The sequence below is a fragment of the Aptenodytes patagonicus genome, chromosome 14 (assembly GCF_965638725.1).
Source record: "Aptenodytes patagonicus chromosome 14, bAptPat1.pri.cur, whole genome shotgun sequence".
NCBI classification, from domain to species: domain Eukaryota; kingdom Metazoa; phylum Chordata; class Aves; order Sphenisciformes; family Spheniscidae; genus Aptenodytes; species Aptenodytes patagonicus.
The window spans coordinates 7,910,750-7,934,898 of record NC_134962.1 but is presented as its reverse complement, the minus strand read 5'-3'; the positions used below and the strand labels follow the sequence as shown (position 1 = coordinate 7,934,898).

The 24,149-nt window shown below is 40.9% G+C and overlaps 1 protein-coding gene across 6 annotated transcripts in view; it reads right to left on the bottom strand.

Annotated features, from left to right (window-relative positions):
• Nucleotides 1-4,659: 4,659 nt before the first annotated feature.
• BCAS1 (brain enriched myelin associated protein 1) overlaps nucleotides 4,660-24,149 on the bottom strand; it is a 56,033-nt gene continuing 36,543 nt past the window's right edge. For 3 of the 6 annotated variants that reach the window (XM_076351939.1, XM_076351943.1, XM_076351944.1), the window contains 4 exons: nucleotides 21,254-21,421; nucleotides 16,070-16,135; nucleotides 12,028-12,294; nucleotides 4,660-6,582 (listed from right to left, as the gene is read on the bottom strand). In XM_076351939.1, the coding sequence (XP_076208054.1) occupies nucleotides 6,508-6,582; nucleotides 12,028-12,294; nucleotides 16,070-16,135; nucleotides 21,254-21,421 (576 nt within the window). In that variant the 3' untranslated portion in view covers nucleotides 4,660-6,507. The remainder of the gene's footprint in view (nucleotides 6,583-12,027; nucleotides 12,295-16,069; nucleotides 16,136-21,253; nucleotides 21,422-24,149) is intronic. The other 3 variants (XM_076351940.1, XM_076351941.1, XM_076351945.1) reach the window with 3 other exon arrangements.

Here is a 24,149-nt window from a genome sequence, read left to right as displayed (position 1 = left end):
AGGGTGCACCATTAACGGGTTCTCTGGCTACAGGGAATTGTTTCTATAACATCTAAGGCCAGGTTTTGCTCCATGATTGGGGATTTGAATATAGATACAGTCATTTTGTATCAATAAATAGCTGCTAATAAAGTTATCTAGCCTTGATTACTGAATTTGATGAAGAATGCCTGCTAATTTGTGCTGCAGACAAGAGGTTACTGTCTCCATCTGCTTGCTCTCCTATTCTTCTAGCAGCTGAGTGAGAGGACGCCTTTCAGTCATCTTAGGTCACACCCAGGGATTTTAGTTTACAGAGGTAAATATCCAAGGCTGTGAAATACTTCAGCTGAAGACCTAGCACAGTTTTACTTCTGCAAGTCTCCTATAGTACTTCCAGTGAGAATCACCAGGCTTCAGGAACTTACCAGGTATCTATTTATCTAGATGTTTATAGGAACCTGATCTCCTCAGTAATGAAGCATGATGTGCATTTATACATAACATGGAATCACCTCCAGAGTGGTGGCAACAACCCCTTATATTCATATAATTACTAGAAACAGTGTAAACTATGTAGCAATAGGAATTTATGGTCTCCTGTACAGAGCCTGAGTGAGAAGGAACAGATATGGGATCAGAAGCAGGCAGCAGGACATCTGCAAACTAAACTCTTGCTGTTCCTACAAGCCTTGCATTGTAGCGGTGATTACAGTGCTGCCCACTGCTCTGTTAACCCACGCTCCCTCCCAGCCCACACCAGTGGAGGCTGAAGCCAGCTGCTGGCAAAGTCCCACACTTTCTTCCAAACCGTCTGTTTGTGCCCTTGAAGGGAGACGGTCCCTGAATGCAGCACTCTATGACAACCTGCCTGTGGAGGAATCATGACAGCAGTGTTTTGATTTGAGCTTTCTAAAGTGAATGAGTGGTAGGAAGATTTTCAGTTCTACCAGACAGACATATGCTCTTATTTCTATTGGTCTTTTGCTTATCGGGCGTTACATAATCTATTTGTGTAGGAACAGGGCATTTGATAATTGTATGCTTTTCCAATACTGTGAATCAGTGGTTAAAAAAAAGAAAAAGAAAAAAAGAAAAAAGATTGCTTCAGAGGCAAGCTCAATTTTACAAGAAAATTTTTCACAAGCAATTCTTTTCCTCCAATTGTGAAAGCCACTGCCAGTGCTCAAAAGCTGCAAAGAGAAAGCTTCCTGTGATGGCAGTGCCTCAACATAATGGGTTACTTCAATCTCATTTACTCAAGTAACACAATTTCAGTTTATACCAACTAAGAATCTATTTCTCTAATTGACTAGAAACTGCTGACAGAAAAAAAAAGTGAAAACTCTGCAGCTTAATCCTCACTTCCCTTATGTTTTCTAAACAGCTCTAATGAAGTAATCACAAACATCCTTAAAATTTGTGAAGTACTGCAACAAAGATGAATCTGCAAAATTCTAATCATGTTTTAAATGTCCTGAAGATTGTGTCCAGGGTCTGTCTTTATCATTCCCCACGCATTGCGATAATCACAAAGGACCTTACTCCTACTCTGTGTAAAGGTAGGTGAAGGGGTAGTGTCGAATGCTGCATCACCTGCTTACAGTGGGATGTGATAAAGAAGGAATTTGGACTTTGTACCTTTCCGGTTTAAAGTCAAATCGCTAATGCTTCCTGTGCAGGAGGCTGTTTTGCTATGCAGTTTAGTAGGTGACAAATTTAATAGGAAATTATTAAGTAAAAGCAAAGAGTGTTGATAAGGGTTTTATTCTTCAAGGCTTTTGATAATTTATTTTCAGAAAATAATACAATCTTTAAGGAATTTATATGCATCTTCAGCCTCCGTCAAGGCTGCTGCAGAATTTCCTGTTTTTGTGTTCTCAGAACTGCTAAACTGCTGAAGTTGCCAGTAAAGACCTGGGTGTGTTATCCAGAAGAGGTGGAGTCTATAGCAAATCCAGATTCTTCACTGATATTCTCAAATGAATATACTGAAGTCAGACCTATTCCATCTCTAACCTCACAAATGGGGTCAGTTCCCAGAGCCACAACTCATCTGTGCACTAACTGTTTCTGTTTATCTTCTGTCGTGCCATCTTTTCTACGTATGAAACCATGGATTTTGTTGCATAAGTCACCTCAAAGCCAGCTGTAAACATTTACATATAAAGAGGTATTAAGGTAGTCTTAAGACATGTTGTAAGCCCTGGGTGCAGAGCTGGCAATGTGAAACGCACAAACCCTGGAAGCAGCTGTGTTACTCCCTTAGATGTCAGATTGTGGTCTCAGTGTGAGCAGACTGACCCCTCGTCTCCTAAAGCAAAGAATCTTGTACTTACAAGGGGCAAGATCCTAATCAGATTTCCAACTGGAAAGCTGCTCCAGCTTAACACCAGGCTGAGGGTAGACACAGGTCTGGCACGGTCAACAGGGAGAAAGTCTGTACTTTCTAGATACTCTCAGAGGTGTTTATCACTTTGCAAACCTCCCTGGGAATGCAAATACAGCGTGATCAATGGATGCACACGATTCAACAGAACAAACGCTTTCAGCAGACAGGTGGCCCAACAGGAACCTCCTAAGATCCTATTATGCAGGAACAAGAGTGTAATTATGATATTTTCAGGCATATATTCTGCAGGAGCTGGGACCCGCAGAAACTCCTCGGCAGTCCCCCCGCTTTGGCCGGGGCAGGAGCGGCAGGCGGAGGAGGCCGAGGGGACTTGAAAGCATGTGGAGCAGGTCATGGGGCACCGAGGTGTGGTGCCTGCCCACACAAACAGCTGGCACTGCTCTGGCACCAGCCTTTAAAGCAACACTTCAGCCCCCACAGGTCACATGCAGCGAGGTCTCTTTCTTTCTGTGACCCACCAAGTGAGTCCTTACACTTTGTGGCCATTTTGCAGCCACCAACAGGCCCCATCCCAGCACTCCCAACAGAGAAAAGCCAGGAGGGGTCACGGCAGCCATCACAAACCTACTGTCCCCGAGCACAGACACGGGCCAGGCCTGGCCCTCAGCACTGCCTCAGTTTCCCTCCGTCCCCTAAAATGGGTGGGGTGGGGTGGGTGTGTGACAACTCTGCCAGTCCCCCTCCCCACCCTGGGGACAGGGACAGGCGACTTCGGGCCAGGTGGTCGGCTGGACGTGGAGACAGGCCTGGCCATGGAGACGGGCCTGGCGATGGAGACAGGCCTGGTCATGGAGACAGGCCTGGCCAGGCCTTGCTGCAGCCGCCCTGGCCGTGGCCTCCAACGGGGCCCCCTCAGAGACACCCCCTCTGAGGCACGCACGAGACAACCAGTGGACAGGGCAGGCCAAAAAACCACCAGGCTTTTGGGGTTCTTTTTTAGGCGAGGGTCTGTAGACAATGCTTACACCAAATAAATAATAGCTGCTAAAGTGCAATTACCTGTTTTGTGCATGCTGGTAATTAGCTGCTGGTTATGCGCAGAATTAATGGGCAGACTGCTTAATACCGGAAATCACACTGTTCTACTTGGGCTGTGCATTGTAAGAGTCAGGGCAGGGCAGTTTTGCCAGGAGTTACCTATAAAAACCTTCTTGAAATGCAGTGGAGTGAAACATCTGGACAGCTTCCAGAGAAGAACAATTGAGCTCAGATATACTTTCGTGGGAGATAATTTGCTTTCAGGTTACGAAAACCTGCGGCACCCAACCTGCTGCAAAGCTGCTCGCTTCTCCGTGCTTTGATGGCGAGCTTGGCTCACCGAGGGCTCATCCTGGAGGCAGCGGGACACGTGGGGCAGAGCCTTGAACCTCACCCAGGAACATGCTCTTTTATGGAGGGGGGGGAATAAACATCTGTCCATTGGAGGGAAGCATTTCTTATACAAAAAGTAGCAATTTTAATCCATTCCCTGGGATTTTTATATTTATGAGATTGCATTAGCTTCTTAAAATTCTTCCGAAATGCCTACATGAAACACTTTAAGATCCTTGAAGCAGTCTGATCTGCTTCAGTTCCCCTCAAAAGATCCTATGCATAAAACCAGAGCTTATTTGTTGACAACAGAGTCTAAATGCAATGTATTGCTTTGGCTGCTCTTTTCCTTTGTCTTGGATTGCAGCCTCTTCCAAAGCTTTGATTTCCAAATGACTTGTTAAGCTTTACCGGGCCTGAACATAAAAGCTGTACTTTTATGTTTCTTATATGGCATGTGGAATGCGGAAGCTCAACTTAACTGTGGATGCATCTCTTAAGACCTTTCTTCCTCTTGGGGCTCCATGTGTTGCTGCTTTATGAGAAGGCTGACTTGCTTCTTCAAAGCTTGTGTTGTTCCTCTTATCAGAGAGGAATCAAACAAAACGGGGAATTTCTACATGGGAGGCAGTGCCAACACTAACCGTTATTTCATCTGCAATAATAGCTCAGTGGCATAAGGGGCATCTGCAGCCAAACTTACTGTTTTTCTTGTTTTTCTGCCAAGAGGATTTCCTGATTCCTGAAATTAGTCCCATTGCCAAGTGATACGGTCAAATCACATGGTCAGCAGTCCTAATTGCCTTGGGAATACAGAATTCAATCAACGCAGACCTGCTCCTAAAGCGTGGACTAAGGAAGAGTTGTTCTCTTCCACAGAAGGCCTGATCTGTCTGTAATATAATATTAATATCTATGCTGTCTAGAATATAATAACATATAGATACAGTCTAGAATATAGTTAATTAGCCAGAGCATATTTTTATTTGAAAATTGCTTAAATACTACTCTAATACAGAGACAATAACAGCAGTATGAAGTCACCAAATAGCATGATAGCTTATTCCTCTTTTCTGATAACACTCACTATGCTGACATCTGGCACTTTCATACCAGCACGTAACCATGGTGGTTGTCTCACTGTATGTATCTTTATATGCATTGACTTAATTAAAGCTGTATACTCTTGTAGCGTAGACAAAGCCTAAGACTTTTGTGGAGCAAAGCTGGATATAACAAGCCAAATTCTTCTCTCATTCTACCATAAATGGGGATGCACAGAAGCCACCAGTCCTACACAGATGTAGAAGTAGGTCGTTGCGAATCAGGTTTGAAATCTGTAAGCAGTCACTCTTGATTGATATCACTTTATATGGCATCAAAGGCCCATTGTGCTAGGGAGGAGAACAGAAAGTACTATTATAACTAAAGGACCTTTTGTCTGTGCTGTCTGCGCATAGAACCACCGGCAAGTTTTGGTCATCCGCTGCAAGTTCACAGGTTTGCAGAGGCCAGTGCAAAAATACCACCTACCTACAATGGCTCGTATGGAGAAACAAGGCTCTTTTACCTCTGTCTTCTATGACTAGTTAAAAATGTAATTCTGCAGATTTTACAGAATTCTTACTTGATTTCCAGTTGTAATCCTTACTCAGATAAAGAATGACAGCTATTAACTTCACAGGCAGGGTTTTTATGTGTTGATTTATGCCTTAACATCACATCAATCATCAGAAAACAGGGATGTAAATAACAAACTTTGTTCTAAGATTAAAGCAGCAAATTATTTTTTTGAAAGGATAAGTATTCATTTATTTAATCATAAGGAGGTCAAAATATACAGTACTGTATCATTCAGATGCTAGTGTGGATTAAAACGTCAGGCCCACGGTTCCCTGTCCAGGTTAGCCCAGGGTTGAATAAACCACAGAAATCTTAATTTTCTGTAAAATTTATTAACTACAGTTATTACAGGAGTCTTGTGAAGCAGGGAGGTGCCTGGATTTTGGTTTTTATTAGGATTAATTACAAATGTGGATATAAACAAATATCTGATGAAACAACTAAGTTTCCTATCATCTGGAAAACATTAATAACAGGATTGTAGGTACAGCCTTGGAGTTAGGACTACGGTGGGGACGCGGGTGCCCCCTTGTGTTCCTATTAGAACCTTAAATAGTTTTTAATTTGTTATCCCACCTCACCAAGACAAGAGAGACGTTGTCTCAATCATATAAAGCCTTTGCATTTTAGCGTTTTAATTTACATTAATAACCAACATGAAGCATAACTTTATAACCACTGATTCTATTATACTGCAGACTTTTTGCTAATTTCAGCTCTATTGAAAACCACAAAAGGTGACTTGGTTGTTTTTACATTTAAGTATAACATTTATCAAAGGAGATTTTTTTTTTTTCCTGGATGCTTTAAAGCTCTCTAAAGCTGAGGATTTGTTGCTCATGCCTTGCTGCACAAACTGCATTCCTTTGTCACGTGCATTTTTTTCTGCCATTTATTTAATTCACTGCCACTTTCTTACCTTACATGCTCTACCCTCTATAGACTTAAAATCATCCACATGACCTTTCTTTAAATATACTACACATTGCTTGATGATCTTTAGAGTTGCTTTCTAACATCTAATGAACAAACCCTGTAAATGATATACCTTAAATGATACACCAATGTTTGCTTTAGCCTCAGGCATTTGATGAGAGCCATGTAAAGGAAAATAATGAGTCATCTCTACTGCAAGGGAGCTTACAGAGAGCTGCTGATCCTTCAGCAGCCACGTGTATGCATTACTTGGATTTCCCAGCAGGTAGGATAGACACTGGATCTGTTTGCACTTCCGCATCAGACATCCTTTTGGAGCCCTGTGGAATAAGATATAGAAATTTATAAAAATTTTCAACTATTTCAGAACAGTTAAGGTTTGGATTATGTGTTAGAGCTTGCTAGCAGATATTTTCCACTCATTTCACCTCTCTGCTTTTCTTAATTTGCCTTTTATTTAATATGCATAAGTATATGAGCACCATCTGCATCACGACAACCCCAGAAAGCTGCTGCCTGCGACTTTGCCTAAATGTGTTGGCTATTTTAATATAATTTTCCCAGTCAGCGTAGAAAGCAATTGTCTTTAGAAACTGGACTAACATACCAGAGACATGTTGCTGTGTACTTGTAGTATTGTAGTTTTGGCATAACTTTCTCTAAAATTTCCCTGGCCTAAATGGTTCACTGAAACCATGCTAAGAGTCCTTCAAGCATGATTAATAGTGTATTATAGCCATCCTTGGTCTGCCCTAAGTTAAAGGAACATTAAATACTTTCATGCATGACAGGTATTTTACAATGTTAGAGTGATAAAGCTTTTTTACAATACAGATATAATTCTGGTTTTGGAACCAGTTCGAGACACTAATCTGGCTTAGATGAAGGAAATGCATAGATCTGGCTATACCAACTAAATTTTTGACCAGTAATTGATAAAAACTTGGCCTTAGTTTAAGATGCCTTGCCCTAATTTTACTGGCCTTGAAACTATCGAAACTTCAGAACATGACAGCAAAATGGATCCACAAACACTGTTTCAGAGGTCACTGTTTACATTGTGTAGGATGCCAATCCTGTTTGTAGCCAGATGCCTAAACCATTACATGCTAAACCGAAAAACAGCATGACAAAGCTAAAGGTGACTGCTTTGTGCTTTCCTTACAATAGGAACTGTGCAAAATCATATGTAAATTTTCCTTTCACACAGTAGTTTCACACTGGAAACCTGACTCATCACTTTAGGTGACCATAGGATTATTCTGTGTCAGACCCGGAGAGTGAAAGATCTCAACTTCCTCATCCCTTTCAGGGAAGTAAAAACAGTGGGCTTTTTATACTGATTAGACTCCATCTCACTGATGTTCTTTTAACTTTTCACCTTTGAAAACCTAAGTATAAAAAACAGCAGCCAAAAATCACAATGGACTAAAAGAATCCCCTGTCTTAAACTAACTGTAATCTTGTGCAGCTCAACTGGCTGCAATGGGTTTGCTTACACCAATGTTGAGTTTGGAAGATGCTCTAGAACAGAATAAATTTTTTTTGCCACTTATATGTAGCAGCAAATGGAAGACACATAAAAAAATGTGATAGGTTCCAATATCCATTGAACAATAGCAAACGAGCTAGTGATTCCAAATTTGTCCAGCAACCCTAAAAACCTACACATCAGCTAAAAGTTTTTCTACGTTACAAGAGTAACGAAGTCTGTCAACTGTAGCTGTTCCTGTCTGATGCATGAAGATATTAAGCCATTTCTAGAATTATCTAGGAAACAAGATGATGCTAATTTGCCATTCTTCCTATAGATGGGTGGAGGGAGGAGTAGAGGAGGGGGAGCTCGTTTGAGATAATCCCCATTTTGACTCATTTAGCAGATTTGCAGAAGTATCATATGTTATTTTCTTACACTACAGTCTCCCTGCTGCACCCATTTTCAAGGTGGTTGCTGATTAAAGCAGGAAGCTTTGAGGGAGACTGGCTGATGATTCTTGTTAAACTGGAATTTCCAAGCCCAGTCTGAAATAAAGAACATTGTTCCTGCCCTTTTAACGGACAAATTCCAGCTCTGCCCTCAGATTCAGAAGCACAGGTACCACCGGCTCAGGTCTTGCTCTCAGTTACTTTGCATAATGCCTTTCAGTGCCGTGGAAGTTGCCTGCATTTGTGACAGCTAAGCTGGAACATATTATTTTGGGCAGAGCACTTTAAAGCGCACACAAAGGAACGTCATGGTATTGGAGTATATTTCTTTCCAGCTTGTGCTCAGGAGAAGTTTGTGTCAGTATACCAGATACTCTGATCAGAATAGTTTCCACATGCTAAGCACTCCCAGCTTCTGACAACTTCAGTATGAGTTATTCCAGCTCAGAAAACAATGTCATTAATCTTCTGGGCTTTTTTTTTTTCTTTGTAATCTAATCTTTCTAAGACTCACTGAATACCTTTGCATTTTATATAGCTTATAAATTAATCTCTTTTACCATAGGAACAGCCACTGGACCTTATCGTCTGTGCTAAAACCAGGCAGCTGGGCCGTAACACTGTTTGCTTGCATAAGTGGCTCCATTTCTATCAAAAGTTTCAGTATTTGTTAGCCCAACTGGGAGCAGATGCTTGAACTGAGTTGTTCTCATCAACTGCATTCCTACACTATGACATCCTCTAACTCTGTGCCCTTTCCCAGAGGAATCGATGGATTCAGGAGAGAGTGGTGTTAAAATAGCTGCTATTGAAATAGCTCACCAGAATTTAGGAGCAGCTTGGTGGGTGCAGATTACATGAGCAAGTAAGACCTGGTGGATCCCCCTCTTAAATATTCTCCTGTTTCCATTTTATCAGCATAAAGCTTAATACTTCTGCTGAGTTATTACCAGATTTTTGAGCTGGTATCTTGAAAGGGAAATTCTGGCATTGGTTTGTGTGTGATCTAATACTTTTAGATTAATGATTACACCTTCCTGGGACTCCTAGCACGTCTAGGAGATGTGTAGATTATTTTTTAGAAGCATTACAGAACTAGGTTTCTTAGGTGTGGGTAATCTTCTTGGGGATATTAAAAAAAGAGGTAGTCATTTTCTGTGAGACATTTTCCATAGACAGACCTCATTGTTGTGGGTTTGTTTCCCCCCCCCAGTTCAAAAGCACAATAAACTGACCAAATCAGCTATACTGTTATCAAAAACGTAACTTTTTTTTTTTCTAAAAGTGCCATCTTTTGTTAGTGGGAGAGGGAAGCTATAGGAATACTATTGGCCTCTATAATTGCAATAGAAGATAAGGGACTACACAGCCAAACTGTCTGGCATACTACTCGAGCAAGCAAAAATATCTCGCAGAACATCTCTACTTCCTCTACCTTTATTCTGCATTTTTTTCCCCAAATAGTCTTTTTACCTCTTCACAATCTCCTCTCCTGATCAAAAAGCTTTTTCTTGCCCTTTGAATGAGAGACACCTTTCCTGCCTCTCTCTGTGTCTTTCATGAACTTGCACTTGAAAGCATGTTTCCTCACTAGCTTGCACTTCCTCGTATCTCCCTTTCTGGAATAATTCTAAATTTGTATCTATTGTTAAACTCTGTGAAAGATTTTTGGATACAGCTTGGGTGAATGACACCATACAAAATAGAGTGCAATTGTCAACAGACAAACCCTTTCTCACACAGTGGCTACAGTGAGAATTTTGACAAAGGAGGGCTGTCAGTGCCTAATTTCAACAAATCTCCAGACAAGAAAAACAAATCTCAATTATCTCCAGAAATAATAGAGGTAGTTAACATTTGCCCCATTTCTAGATAACCTATGCCAGAAAAATGTGGCTGTCTTCCTCCCCTCCAGTTGACGCAAGAGATCTGTTACCATCATCTAAGTGGTTTAAATAATGGAACTCCTGATGTCACTGCTGGGGGGAGGTTGCCAATACCCAGAGCGGGATACAACACCTACACACCATGCTTGTGAGCGTGGATCAGATGTTACACACATGCACCGATGTTGTGCACAATGGAAATTTCATACAGAATTTGGAGGCAAAGGGGGTGAGGGAGGAAAGAAAAGTGCATGTGAGCGTGCATGTGTTTGATAACTTCAATCAGCTAGTATAATTCACAGATACATATAAAACAATACCCTGGCTTTTTCACATTGTGCTAAGCAAAAAGATTTCTCCTCTTGACTTCACTGGGAGCCAAGATGAGTGGAAGCCAACGCAAGTTGGTAGTTACCCCAGGTGAGCTCCAGGACTTCCTTGCTCCATTGAAACTACAGGAAAATCCCACTGACTCACAGCGGACCAGGATTTTACTCCAGAACAATGGGGTGAAACAGAAAGCAGAAGTGGCTGAACTGTTGCTAATCGATATTACAGAAAGTTATTTTTCTTTTGTTCTTAATTCCCCTTCTAATATGTAATTATTTTGGTAATGCAAATCGCCCTCTGTAGGATACATAGTAATTCTGTGAAATGTGTGCAAATTAAACACTTCTTATGATGTGGAAAAACATCTGCCTCTGAGTCATACTGGTCTGCATGGCAGCCTAACTTTATAACCCGGTGTCCTAACAGGGCTAATTTTCAATTCTGCATTACCATTTCAACCTATATTGCTTGACTTTTCTTTCAGACCTGGAGATTGCCTAGCTCTTTTTCTTTCCTGACAGCCTTAGAACTAAGGTAGGGAGGAAGGAAAAAAAAGCTGTATGGCTCTCAGGGGAGCCAGATTCACTAGCAATCATTGCAGGTAACAGTCAAATCTGTTTAGGGTTCTTTGCATCGCTTGAAATTTGTGATGAAGCGCAGTTTACACATAAGGTTTCCAGAAGATGCTAAAAATGACCCCACAGCCCTGTGGATTCATTGCTGTTGTGGCAATGAGAGGAAAGAGGAGCAAACTGCATCCTTCCAATTTATTTATAAAAAGCAACGGAAATCTGCCCTCTTGCCGAGGCTTGAGAGGCGGCCCCAGGTCTAACCTGTGCTTTTGTTTCTACATCGGCCCCTGAATATAGACAAGGGAGAAAAAAAGTTTTCATCTATTTAATGCTCTGAGGAACCAATAATTGCATCAGTAACACCAAGCCTTATAGAAACTCAGATTTTTAGTTTGCTGAATTCTTTCATTTCTACATTTCAGATGTCAATGAAGGGGGCATAGCAAATTTAGGGTAAGATTTAACAAAAACAGCAGGAAGAAAGAATACCATGTGTATTTTTTTGTGCGCTTTAACTAGTCTATAACTGATTGCTAACATGAGGCGCTCATCTTGTGACCACTATGCTGGTTCCCACCCACCCAGTGATCTACCTTGATTTTTTTCCTTGCAGGTATTTCCCGCATTGCAGGGTTGTCCCAGCTGCTCTGAAGCAGCAGCTGAACCACCACCATGGCAGACAGGTTGCTCTGGTAAACTGGCAGCACCTCCACTTTTCCTTAATAAACACACTGTAATTTGTAGGTGGTTCAGTACCTGCTACAGGAACAGTTGAGTCATCCCCATAGCCAAGGCACAAACCTCTAAAACAGGGATGTGGGAACAATTATAGCTCTCCCATAGTAAACCGTACCTGCCTGTGAATCAGTACCCTGAGGCCCAAGTTTTCTCGCCTTTGCCCAAAAACTTGCTGTTGTTTGGCCTTAGTCCTGCAAGCTGCTTGTGAAGTTGCACTCCATCCGAGCACAAATCTCCCATGGTTAGCAGCTTGCAGGCTGGGTGCTTACATCAGCTGAAAAATGACTAAAAAGAGAAGATCAAGTTAACGTACAAGGCCCTTAAAAAACCCTCCGAGTGACTGCCTCTTCTCCGTCTTCTTGAAGGAGGGTTCCTTTGAAGCATCTCCTCCGTTCTGGATGGAGGCGGTCTCGGCTGCTTGCTGCTCCCTGGAGTCTGGCTGCTCCCTGGTTTCCTGTTTGCTGCCTTTCTGCTTGCTCAGCTCCACTGTAGACTTCTTGTCTTTTGAACTCTCTTTGCTCTTTTGGCCCACAGGTTCGCTTTCAGCTGGGGCAACTGGCCTCTCTGTGGAGTTTAATGTCTAAAGCAGTTTCAAACAATGGTTATTTTTAGTGTGAAATGTAAACATTTTGGAAGGTGATCCATAAATATATTAAAAAATGAAAGGCCACCTGGCAGGGAGAAATCCTGCTGTCCAACAGGTTTTCATTTACAGAGTTTGGGACGAACTCCTGCAGCCTTGACTTAGGGAAGGACTCCCAGGGAGCTCTTAGAACTACTTACGTGAGCAAAGACTGCAAGATCAAACCATCCCTGCATGGACTTGCTTTATTTACGTATATGTCTATGCTGAAGCTGGTTTAGGAGGCAGAGAACACGCATGGAAAGATGCAGAATCACAAGCATGCACTGCCAACTGAGACTCCCCCAGCTTTTGCATCCCAGGCTGTGAAAGCACCCAAAAAGTGCAAGGGAAAGATTTGGGAGAGAAAAGTAAAAGACACCATAAAGCAAAGGGCAAAAACAACTCCGCTATAAAACTGCAACACTCCACCAAAAAGTTAACAACATAGGGTTTGGCTATGGAAGGCCACAGCATCATAGAAAATTTCACGTACAAGTGCAAAAGAAGAGATAGCAAGTATTCCAAAGACAAACACAATGGCAGAGCACCTATTTATAGTAAAGGAAAAGATTCTGAAACTCGGAGAAGTACGGGATATGTTTGAAGTTCACAGGAGAAAAATCAGATCTGGCAAACAAAGGATAAGACAATGAAGCTGTCACTGTTTGCAGAGTAGCAAATGACTAGATGTGTTTTTGCTAGGAGATCTTTAAACAAATAGGATTTTCTTTTTTCTTATGCAAAAAATCATATTGCCTTATCTATTAACATAACAACACACAAATTTGCCATGTTGAAAAGCTGGAAATCTTACATCTGCCCTCAGGGCACAGCCCAGAGCTTAATGCTGTGTAATTTTTCCAACTTTGCGGATTTTACCATTAGTCTTGAAATATTTGGTGTTCTTTTAAAGGCTTAGGGTTATACACTTACATGACAAGCTTAGCTTTCATTAAAAACAAATACATTTTTAGACACGATTTCAGAGAAAAACCTGAAAGCAGAAACTCTAGAGAAACAGAATGCAAATACACGTCTCATATCTATGTAAAAAAAAAAAAACCCTCAAGCCACTCTAATTTTGGGGAAACAAGAATGAGAGGGGTAGCAATACTACCACTGGCCTTTTTCACTTGATTCACCTTTCTTCCCCACCTAATCTTAAAAAACCCCTACATTTAAATTATAGAACTTGCAACTATTTAATACATTCCATCTTGACCAGTTAGCTTAAGTCCTCAACAAAATATGTGCTTGTATTTAACTATTTCCTTTTCCAAAGGACAGACATAACATGTGTATGTATTTGCTTATATCTGGATTTGACTGCTTTTAGACTTAAAAAATACAATCATGAAGCTAGTCTTTGCTCTAGTTCTGCAGGAGATACGTGAAGACAGCACATGAAATCTGAAGATGCAGGTGATCAGTAGCCCCATACACCACAGGCAGGCACTATCTGAGTGTCAATATTTTATTAAAGCAGATTCAATAACCTCAGAGTACAGGAGAACTGTCGTCTGGGGCTGCACAGACACCACACACTACCTGCATCTTGTTCACCTCGCTTGAGGAGAGAGACCTGCTTGGGCGCGCTTCTGAGTGCCCAAATGATGCAGGAGCTCTCCCAGCACAAGGATGAATTTCATAAACCCAAATTTAATTCTGTCTCTCTCTTTCTGACTCATTTTAACTACCAGACGGGAAGCTCTCGGTTGCTGAACCCATCAGTTAGTTTGACAAGATCCTTCTTACTCTTGTTTGCCTTAGCTCACTTTTGAAATGTTTCTCTTTGGTACAGTTGCAAACGTTCACACTCAATTCAAAAATAACCACAGCACCCAAAATACAGCTATGAGGCTGGATACATCTGAGTTCAAAGGTACCAGAACAACTTCTAACCTTTATTAACACTGTGTGAAATCTGTGGGTTTATTCTGCGGGTGTAAAATTAGAGTCGAATCTTTCTCACCACACGTGTTTGATTGTGTAGGTGCCTCATGGTTACAGTATTGCAGCCCAATCCGAACTGGATGCAACAGGACTATTTCTGTGAGCACGTGTGGGCCTTTGATGTTAGTCAAACAAAACACTTTAAAAAAATATTCATAATACATTTTCCAGGCAAAATAAGAAAAAAATTCCAATCAGATAATCTCTTTGAGGTGTTTCATATTAACCTTGAAAGGCAGGAAATTGGCATATTTTATACTGATGGGAGCAGCTCAGGAAATACAAAGTGAAGCCTATGAATAATGAAACATGTTAACGTTTCTTATTCTAAAGGGTGATCTGCACCTGACAGATTGCTTTTACTCTCTCAACATTAACAGTGGCACTGGAAAAAAAAAAAAAAAAAGATTAACAGGATAGTATTTTTCCCCATCATGTTACAGAAGACCTTAATCCAAAGCTGCTTTTTAAGTGCAAAAGGCAGACCCCTCAATTTCTGCAGATTTTGGATCAGTGTTGCAATGCATTTCTGTAGCATACAGAATGGCAGTGACGAAAAGATTCCAGAGATGCAATAGCGTAATTTAAGGAGATCATTTCACAGAAATTCTAAAAAAGGAAAAAGTCAACAGCAGATACAGTCTTCCTTGAGCCCTTCTGTGTAATAAAACTGTGCTAATTTACACCAGTGCAAGTGAGAGGAGAAGGAAGACTAATAAGTTGATTTAAAAAAATGGAAGGAAACTGGCTACTAATTAAAATAAAAAAAAAGTAGTTCCTAGACTGTAACTTTTACTCACTTAGCCAGATCATTTCACAAAGCTGCCGTATGAAATAAGGAAAAAATGTCACAAGACAAGACCTTCTATATTTGGGATGCTTTTAGAGAAATAATTCATAAAGATTAACCTTAGTGTGATAGGACATCATGAAAATAGGAAGAGTGAGAAAATAATTTTACTATTAATTAAAAAAGGAAATAAAAAAGGAAATTCTGAAAGGTCGGTTTTCAATACAACTTCAGTTTTGCTCTCAGGTTAAAGGAAACCCTGTGTCTACACACAGAACCTGTGTTTTATCTCTCATTACTGAATGTAATTATTCTGGATATCTTGACTTGTAACAGATGAAGGTTTGGCTCTCAGAAAAGGTAACAGTATTTGTATTTCTAATGAAAATGTGATTTTTCTGAAGCATTTTTAAAGCCATAAAGAATATAACGTAAAGGTCACATCCAAAGTTTTGATTTAGCTTTTATGAACACAGAATGAAAGAAATAAAAACAGAATCAGAAAAAAATATTTTCACGGCTTTTGTTAAATTGCAGTGAATGGTTTTCATTCTCACTTTAATTTCTCTTCTATAGAGTTTCCACCTAAATGATCCTTTCCTCAGCAGACAAGTAAATCAACAAAGTAAAAATTATTCTAGCTGTGTTTGTTTAGTTTCAGTGCCTAAGCCAAGGTACATGCAGAAAGTAAAATAATAGCAAGAGAGATAGGAATAAAATTGAACATAAAAACACTAGTTATTTTAAGACAAAGAACACACCTGGGAAAAAAGCATTTTTTAAAATCTGATAGTGACCCTTTCAAATCTTGTTTAATAGCATGAATAGTTAAAATAAATAGATAAGTAAAGAAATACGTAAAAATATGAAGCTCGGTGAGCATGTAGCACTTTTCTTTCAGTGATTTTTACATTTCAAAAGCTAGAGTTGTATGGAAGTAGGTGACAACAACCCATCACCAAAAGATGAAAAAATCCAGGCACTTACTTGGTGACTGGGGCTTGGGCCGTTTACCTCTTCTGAACTGGTTGTCCCTCCATCACCCTTCACTGACTAAAATAACAAAGGATTATAGGACTTCTAACTGGGTTCCTGTTTGAGGCATTAATTCAATATGAAAACACACACGAATCAAAAAAGGCAAGGTTTGATTTAAGGATGCTCTTTACAACTCTAAAACAAACCCAGACATTTCAGAAACTCTACCAACGTTTTTTAAATAGCCACATCTCCAAGGCAGATTTTTGCTCGTTCTTTCCTACGTGAAGGGATTGTCTCTTGCAAGTCAGATGTCCCATTAAGGCCTGAGAAATATGAATGAGGTCACAGTAGACCAGAGATCGTATCAGCCAGTAAACAAGACAGTGCTATCAGCCCTGCCGCTGTAGTTTTCTAGGAAAGAGCTTTTGCTTGCTTTTCAGAGACAAATCTGTCTCATAAGATCTAGTGGGACTTCCTTTCTTTTTAACGATCATACTAAGTACATATCCCATGAATAATTAAAAACCACTCAGCTTTATGGATATATTTTTATATTTTATCATCAGCATCCATTTTTCACCATTTTTGCTTTCCAGTTTATGCCTTCTCTCTATATACATCTAAGTAATGGCCCTCCTTGGTGCCCACTCTTCCCAGCCAGGGCAATCAGAGCAGGCCCTGAGGCTGTAAGCACAGGCAGGTCATTCAGAGCAAACCTTGACTCTGAAATATGTTTTCCTGTTTCTATCTAGATTTAAAAACGAGAAAAACCCGTTTGACAAAACTAGCTCAATGAGTAAATATTACAAGATTTGGGACAATTAGATTAAGGTTTAGTTACAATTAGTAGTAGAAAAGAAACAAAAGGAAGGGTATGTACAAGTTTAAATAAAAAGTGTATTAAAGGGTTCAACATAGTATTCTCTTGAGTACCATATAAGCCACAGAGCTTAGCAGTAAAGCATAAAATAAACTCCAGAATTTCAAAGTGCTCAAATTTAAATGTCATTTTTCATTGCACAGGTTCAATGAAAACAATGAAAGGATGTGACTTTTGTTCTAAAGATAGATCAGGCGGATTTGTGGTTTTCTGCAGCTTGTAGATTTGTTACTTGAAGCACAACAGTATCAGCTTGATCCTACGTATGGTGTTACTGCAAGGACCTATTTCAGTCTCTGGTTTTCCTATAAATCCACAGAAAATCAATATGTAGCAGCAGCACGATAGAAAACTAAACGACTCCAAGACGATTCATTACTTGTCACAAATTGTGGAAAAAATTCTCTTTCTGGAACATGCCGCTGCTCAATCTCTTGCATGTTTATGCTCGTGACTCTTTATCTGTGTAAGAGGTTGCAGAAACGGAGGAGAGGAAGCACAGTGTGGTCTGTCTTAACATTACAGGATAGAAACTCAGTCCAGAGCGTATGAAGATGTATTGTGATAAGATCTAGTTTGCATTTCTATTTCAGTAAGTCTTTAAATGCTTTCAGAAAAAAAAAAAGCTTGTGCTATAACAGCAACCACTTTGTTACCTTTCCCCCCCCCTAGAAAAAACCCAACAAAACAGAAAAACAAGAAAAAACCCTGGTTTAGCCAACCTTTAGTAATCCATCTTTTTTTTTTTTTTTTACCAGAACATAAATAACAGAGTAAAGACCTTGAGGTCTTTGCCTAGACAAAGTTCCCTCTTGCCTTCACTGAAACATATACGTAATGATCACAAGGGCTTCTCTCTAGAGCACTGCTGACCTCTTATCCTTGCCTTTGATCATTTAGGATTGCTGTTGCTGAAAGCTTCCTGAAAGGGTTTTCTGCTTTCTGTGGCAATAAGGGTGGATCAGCATATCTTTAAATGGAGGAGGATGGGGACAGGCAATAGACTTGCTACATTTTCATGAATAATGAAGGAAAATTAAGATGGGACAACATAAAATAGTTATTCTTGGTTCCAAATGCTATTTATTATGTAAAAGTTTATTTACGTGAGGAAGCAGGCCAGCACAGACACTGCAGACAATTTGGAAATAATCTTTTTTGTTATTCCAGAAAGATATGTTCTCCTTGGGAGCATCTTGATTAATCCAGAAATAGGACATTTTATTTGCAGAGACCATACTGGGTTTTATCAAGGAAGTCCTGCCACATTCCTTCCCACTGACAAGCACGGTTCGTTTCAGAGACCATAAGTACCTGAGCTTGTTAAGATCCTATCTTATGAGAATTTACGGCTCGCTCCATCTGCAGCAAGGCAGGAGGAGTGCTCCAAGGGGACCTGCTGGATGAGTCAGTGACCTGCATCACACGGATGGCACAGTTTGTACAGGCTCTGATGCCGCTTCAAGGCATTTCCCACACCTCCAGGAGCCTCCTGCCCCAGTGTCACCTGTGGGAGGTGGAACACCACAAGGTACATTTAGGCATTGGCTGAGGTTTGTCCAGATTTGCAAGTGAAAGAGGTTGAACAGATGCAACCACACAAAGACATCATTTTATCCCCAGTGCTCCAGGTAAGAGGTGCTAAGGATTGAGTTCCTCACGCAGGTAGAAAGCACAAGGGGATGGTCTGATGTCAGGCCCTTTGCTGTGCTCCTCAAATGTACGTTCACGCTGTGGCCAGAGCTGCAGTGTAAACTCTCGTATGTCTGAGTTAGTTTTAAAGTAACTAGCATTAGTATGAACAGCAGAGTAATGACATTAGCATGAGGACTGGGGAGGCTGCAAATGGCAGCCCCCCAAAATGTGCAAATTACTCTGCTCTGAGCTCCACGGTGCCAGAATTAGGCCGCTACCAGGACGTCAGCTAGCTATTGCAAAGCTGGCTCGGGAATTCCTGCACTTTCTGCAGCTGTTACTGTAGGCTAGCCAGACCTCAAGAGAAAACTACAATGGAAACGGACCTTTTCCGAGTGGAAATTATACCTTCCAGTACACAGCCTGCCAGTATAGCTATTCTGAGCAAAAGGGCCCTATTAGACACCTCTACAGTACTGAGCTCTCAGCCCCACAGCACTGGAGCTTCCCCCACTTTTACTTGTGAGAAAATCAAGCCTGTGTTGGAGTCTTAAACATTTCATGCATTTTCAGGACTCACCACTACTTCAAAAGGTTTACAGAAGCTAGTTGTTTAGCAGTGGCTTAAAATCCTTCTGTCTGCCTTAGGAATCAGAAATACCTATTGACCAGTCGGCACGAAGCTGTAGGGCAGCTACATAGCTCCGATTGTGCGCAACAGCGTGGCAGTGATCCAGTAGTCCAAAAGCTATTCAGAGGAAACAGCCTGGGACGTGCTTCAAGGACAATAAATATATTAAAATAATCCACGATCTGTTTGGAAATTGATAGCCAGAAGTAGAACAGATGAATACTAAAGGTTTCAAAGAGCTGCAAAACCAGTTACGTAGTTAATACAATTCCGTTTCCCATGTGGGTAAGATGTTTGCTGCCTATGTACTAGTTCTGTCCTTCTAGGCCAAAAATCTGGATTAAACCCCTGCTCTGATTAGAGCAGCGTTACATCTACCGCTTTTAACACAGCTCTGTTTTCATCCATGGTGACTAAGATGGAACAGCTTTATTTTTTAATCAGTGCTAATTTTTTTGGTAGGGCAACATGATTTGAAGTCATGGTTGCCACAGAGGTCAGTATTTGATATGCATTGCTCCTGAGTCACCTTCTGCATGCCTAGCATGTGCCATGGTGACGAGCCTCTACGCAGGATGACCACAAGTCCCCTTGGGTTTAGGAATAAGGTTGAGATTTTTCCAAACTGACTAATTTGGTAAAGTGTTATTTGGAATTAAAGGCACATTAGGTGCACAATTCTTGGCTGATATTAAGAATTTTAGCTTAGATCCTCAAATACACTAGAGTAGTTATGTAGTAAAGTAACTCTGAAGAAGAAAAAGTAAATGCACCCATCATGGTTTGGGCTGAGGCTAATAAACAACTGAAAATAAAAGAAACTAATCTTTTGGAAATAAAAAAATAAATCAGGATTTGGGGTGTCGCTTGTACCTTTTAGGGTCCGACTTACGAATTTTAACCGTTGACAATGTGACTGTTCACAGCTGTATGTACCAGCACGTACCTGAGCGCAGACAGTTTGGACAACCTGGGCTATTTATTACATTGTGTTACAAGAAACTACGTTCGTCGCATTTTAACGTATAAGACACCCACACCATGTAGCTACCTGAAAATAAACCAGCACTGATTAAAAATAGAAATCTTTCATACAGATTTGCAAACCTTGCCAAAATAGATCAATTGCTATATAAATCCTCAAGGCCTGCTACAATTCTAGTCAGAGAAGTGTTAGTTCTAGACTGGGATTATTTTCCTGGCTACTTTTCTAGGCTCTTTTGAGGGATACTGTCCGGCTGTTGTTTGTACACAATTCCATCAGGACAGCTCTTCATACCTATAACCACAAGACGACGCCAGCCACATCACCACCTCAGTGGTTTCCTTCTTCCCTCCAGTCTTCTTCCAGGAAGGAGGATTAGATTCTACTTTGTGCCTTTCTTTTTTCCATCTAACGTATAACATCTTTGAAGCAGCGATTGTATCCTTTTACGTGCCAGTTTAGCTAACCTACATAAGCTGCCAAAAAAAGTTTCATTACTAAAAGTATGACTCCCTGAAGCAAGCACAGGACTTAACAATGGTGCAGTGCGGGGACGTTTGATACTGCCGCGGCTAATAGCAGATGGCTTCCTCTAGCAGCATCTGCCCAGGTCCCACATCACCCATTGGAAGCGGTTTGCGAAGCTGAAGGCTTCCTCGGTGGCGATCGCGGATGCTGGATCAAGCCCCTTGAACTGCCCCCTGCCACCTCGGCGGGGGAAAAAGGGCCAAGGCGGAGCCGGGAGTGCGTGGAGCTGTGGCAGCCCCGGGGCTGTTCCTGGACGAGCCACGAGAGGGAGATGCAGAACGCGAAATGCGCGGGGGGACGCGGGACGCGCGGGGACGCGGCCGGGGGCTCAGGGGCGCGGGGCAGCGGGGCCGGGGGGGCTCAGGGGCGCGGGGCGAGGTCACACGCACGCACCCACCTCTGGACATGGGGGTAGCATCACTCTCGCACTCTTGCAGACATTTATTTTCAAAAGATTTTTCAAGAATTGCCACCCCCAGCCTTGCAATGAACACATCACGCAAAACTCTTGAAATTCAGCGTTTTGCTTACCAGCTTAAAAAACTTCCTCAGGTTGGCTTTGGGGGTTTTACTTTCTTCTCTTCTAGGTTTCACTTCTGTGGCTTCTGGGCTCTTACTCTCATCTTTGTCAGGAGCCACAGCTTCTGAAGACGCATCTGCTTTCTCATTGCTTACAATCTCTGCTTCTTCCAGTGCGTTCTGGGGTTATTTTGGGCAAATATTAAGAAAGTGGAGAAAACATTCGGACTTAATCAGTGAGTTTTTTTTAAAGAGGTTACAATCAAAGTGCTTCAGCAGTACAGTAAGTTGGTACATCATGAACAAACTTGGCATGAAAGCATTCTCAGCATCACTGTATCTGTATAGGTTTTTCAAGAATTTGATTCATCACAATTCAAAAAAGTATAGAAGCTGGTGAGATTTAAAATACTTGTTTAAACAACTGAAGAAATAGCCTTTCTTGAATTGCAGTACCAGTTCCCAAATACAATAATTTATATTTGATTATGATTTAAAAAGAAAACTTAAACAAAGTTACTTACACTTACAATACTATGTGCCATGAGTAGATGACACTCAGATAAAGCCAGTAAAAATGAGAAAGATCATATCCAGGAGTTTGCACACAAAAGAAAGAATATGATTAATTAAAACACACCATGGGCTTTATTAATCATCAAAACTCCGTTTAGCACCCTTCTTAGAGAGTGAAACACAAATGCAATGTCCCAGCCCCAGTGTTCTCAGGCTGGTCACATTTGCAGCACTAGCTCCTCTTCCCAGTTGTAAAGATGTGAATGATTTCTTGAGGTACAAGGTAGTTAAGTAGCTCATCTGTTACTTCACGTAATCCCACGGGTCACAGTCACCCTCTTTGATAGTGATGACCCTCATTTGAATTCAAGAAAAGCTGCTGGGTGCTCAGCAACATTGCCTTTATGGAAGGATTTTGGGTCCCGCTGAGCTTTTGTGAATTACCGGAAAGTTCCTTCTATTATATTAGTACTTCAAACCAGAGGCATGCGGTTTGTAAATTCCTCTGAAATATGGATCCCCATCAGATTTATTGATTAATCTCCTGCATGTCTCATTCCACAGCCTTCTCAAGGCTATCCTGGGAATGCTCAATGTTTTTAGCTGAACAAGACGACCTGTGCAGTGCAGAGTATGTGAACAGGAGGCACGTTGCTGCTGTAGGAGGCGGAGGCACAGCTGGGCAGGAGGCTGAACATGCATTTCCTTAGCTGACTGTTCTGCCCTGGTAAATAACATTCTTCTGTGCCCTCAAGAACTACTAATTAATCCCCATCCCACTGTAATTGTATAAAGAAGTATCTTCCTTTCTGCCATAAAAGGAAGGTATTATGCTAATAACCAGGTAATTTGACCTGAAGCAAGCCCTTTATCATTCTGCAGCTTGTTGCAGGAAGGTACAGAACCCTATAAAAGCAGGATAAGTTGCACCCTCAGCCTCCAATACTGAATCAAATAGAAGCTGTTACCCTAGGTATTGGCATTTCAACACATGCTGCTGCTTAAAATACCAGCATGGTTACAGCTGAAATGCATAGTATGGTTACTATAGGAAAGAACTGCTGTAAATAAGTCTCAATTATTTACATTTCACAATTTTTACATGTACTTACAGGAACTCACATGTAATGCATACTCATTGTTATTTTGACCAAATTAGTTTTAGCCACATGGACACGAGAACAATTTAAAAGGTAACACCAAAGATTCTCTGCAGCCCCGGATCCTGACTCAGAGTGGCAAAAATGGATGCCTCCTCCAGCAGCAGCTTACAGTACTACTGCCCTCATATACTTTTCCAATTGTCTTCAACTCGGTGATTCCCATGTAGTATCTTTAGTTTAATAGCCCTTGATGGATTTTTTTCCTACAGAAATTTAGCTAAACAATTTCTGAATTGATATAAATTCCTGACATCCAGCAGCACCCTGTGGCAAAGAATTCTACAGCTAAAGTATGCTTTTTTAAAAAGTACTTTCTTTTCGTTTGTCACTAAATAATTTCATTTGATACTCTCTACTGCTTTTGAGCAACAACTGATCTTTCCTGTTCACCTTTTATGTTACAGTAGTCATTCTGTATGCTGTCATCTTCCTTTCTGCTAACTCCTTTCTGAGCAAAAAAAGTCTAATTGATGTAGTTCTTGATACAGAAGCCATTCGATATATTTATGCATTTTTCTCTCAGTATTTTACCCTTTAGTTCTGTCATTCTTTTTGAGTTGGGGGGACCCCACATGCAAGATGGGGACTCACCATGGACTTCTACAGCAGCATGAGAGATTTTGCTTTGTTCTTCACTCCTCTTTTGTGGAAGAAACGAGCATTTTGGGGGTGGGGTAGCGGGGAGAAGAATGATGAGGGAATAAATATTCCTTGTCCCCTGCTGCCCGAGATGACTGCAGCACAGCCCACTTCCCCATGGAATTGTAGATTTAATTTATATTTATGAACATTTTTGAGACAATCAATCTATAATAATTTTAATCTATATTTCTGCCTATTCACACATACATATAATCAATTCACCATCTATTTGCTTGAAGGAAATGATTCATTGCATGAGTTGAAACAGTGGCTCAATAAAGCAGCAACCTAGCTTCTGGGAGCTCATCATTCAAAGATTACAGTTTGGGATCATATTACTGCTACGCTGTTACAGCTGCAACCCAAATGAGTTTTGTCTCTCAAGCTATGTCTATGCAATGGCGTTAGTGTCACTACTGATAACAAATGCATCCTGGGGCAAGATGCCAAACTTTGAAAAGCACTGTCTATTTAAATAAAGAAAAGAACTAAGTGATAGTCAACTATTCAGAGAGATTGATTTGTTTAAAGTAATCAGTGACTTTTTGTACATTTCCTGATGTATTCCATAGGAGGCTTTAGGAAAG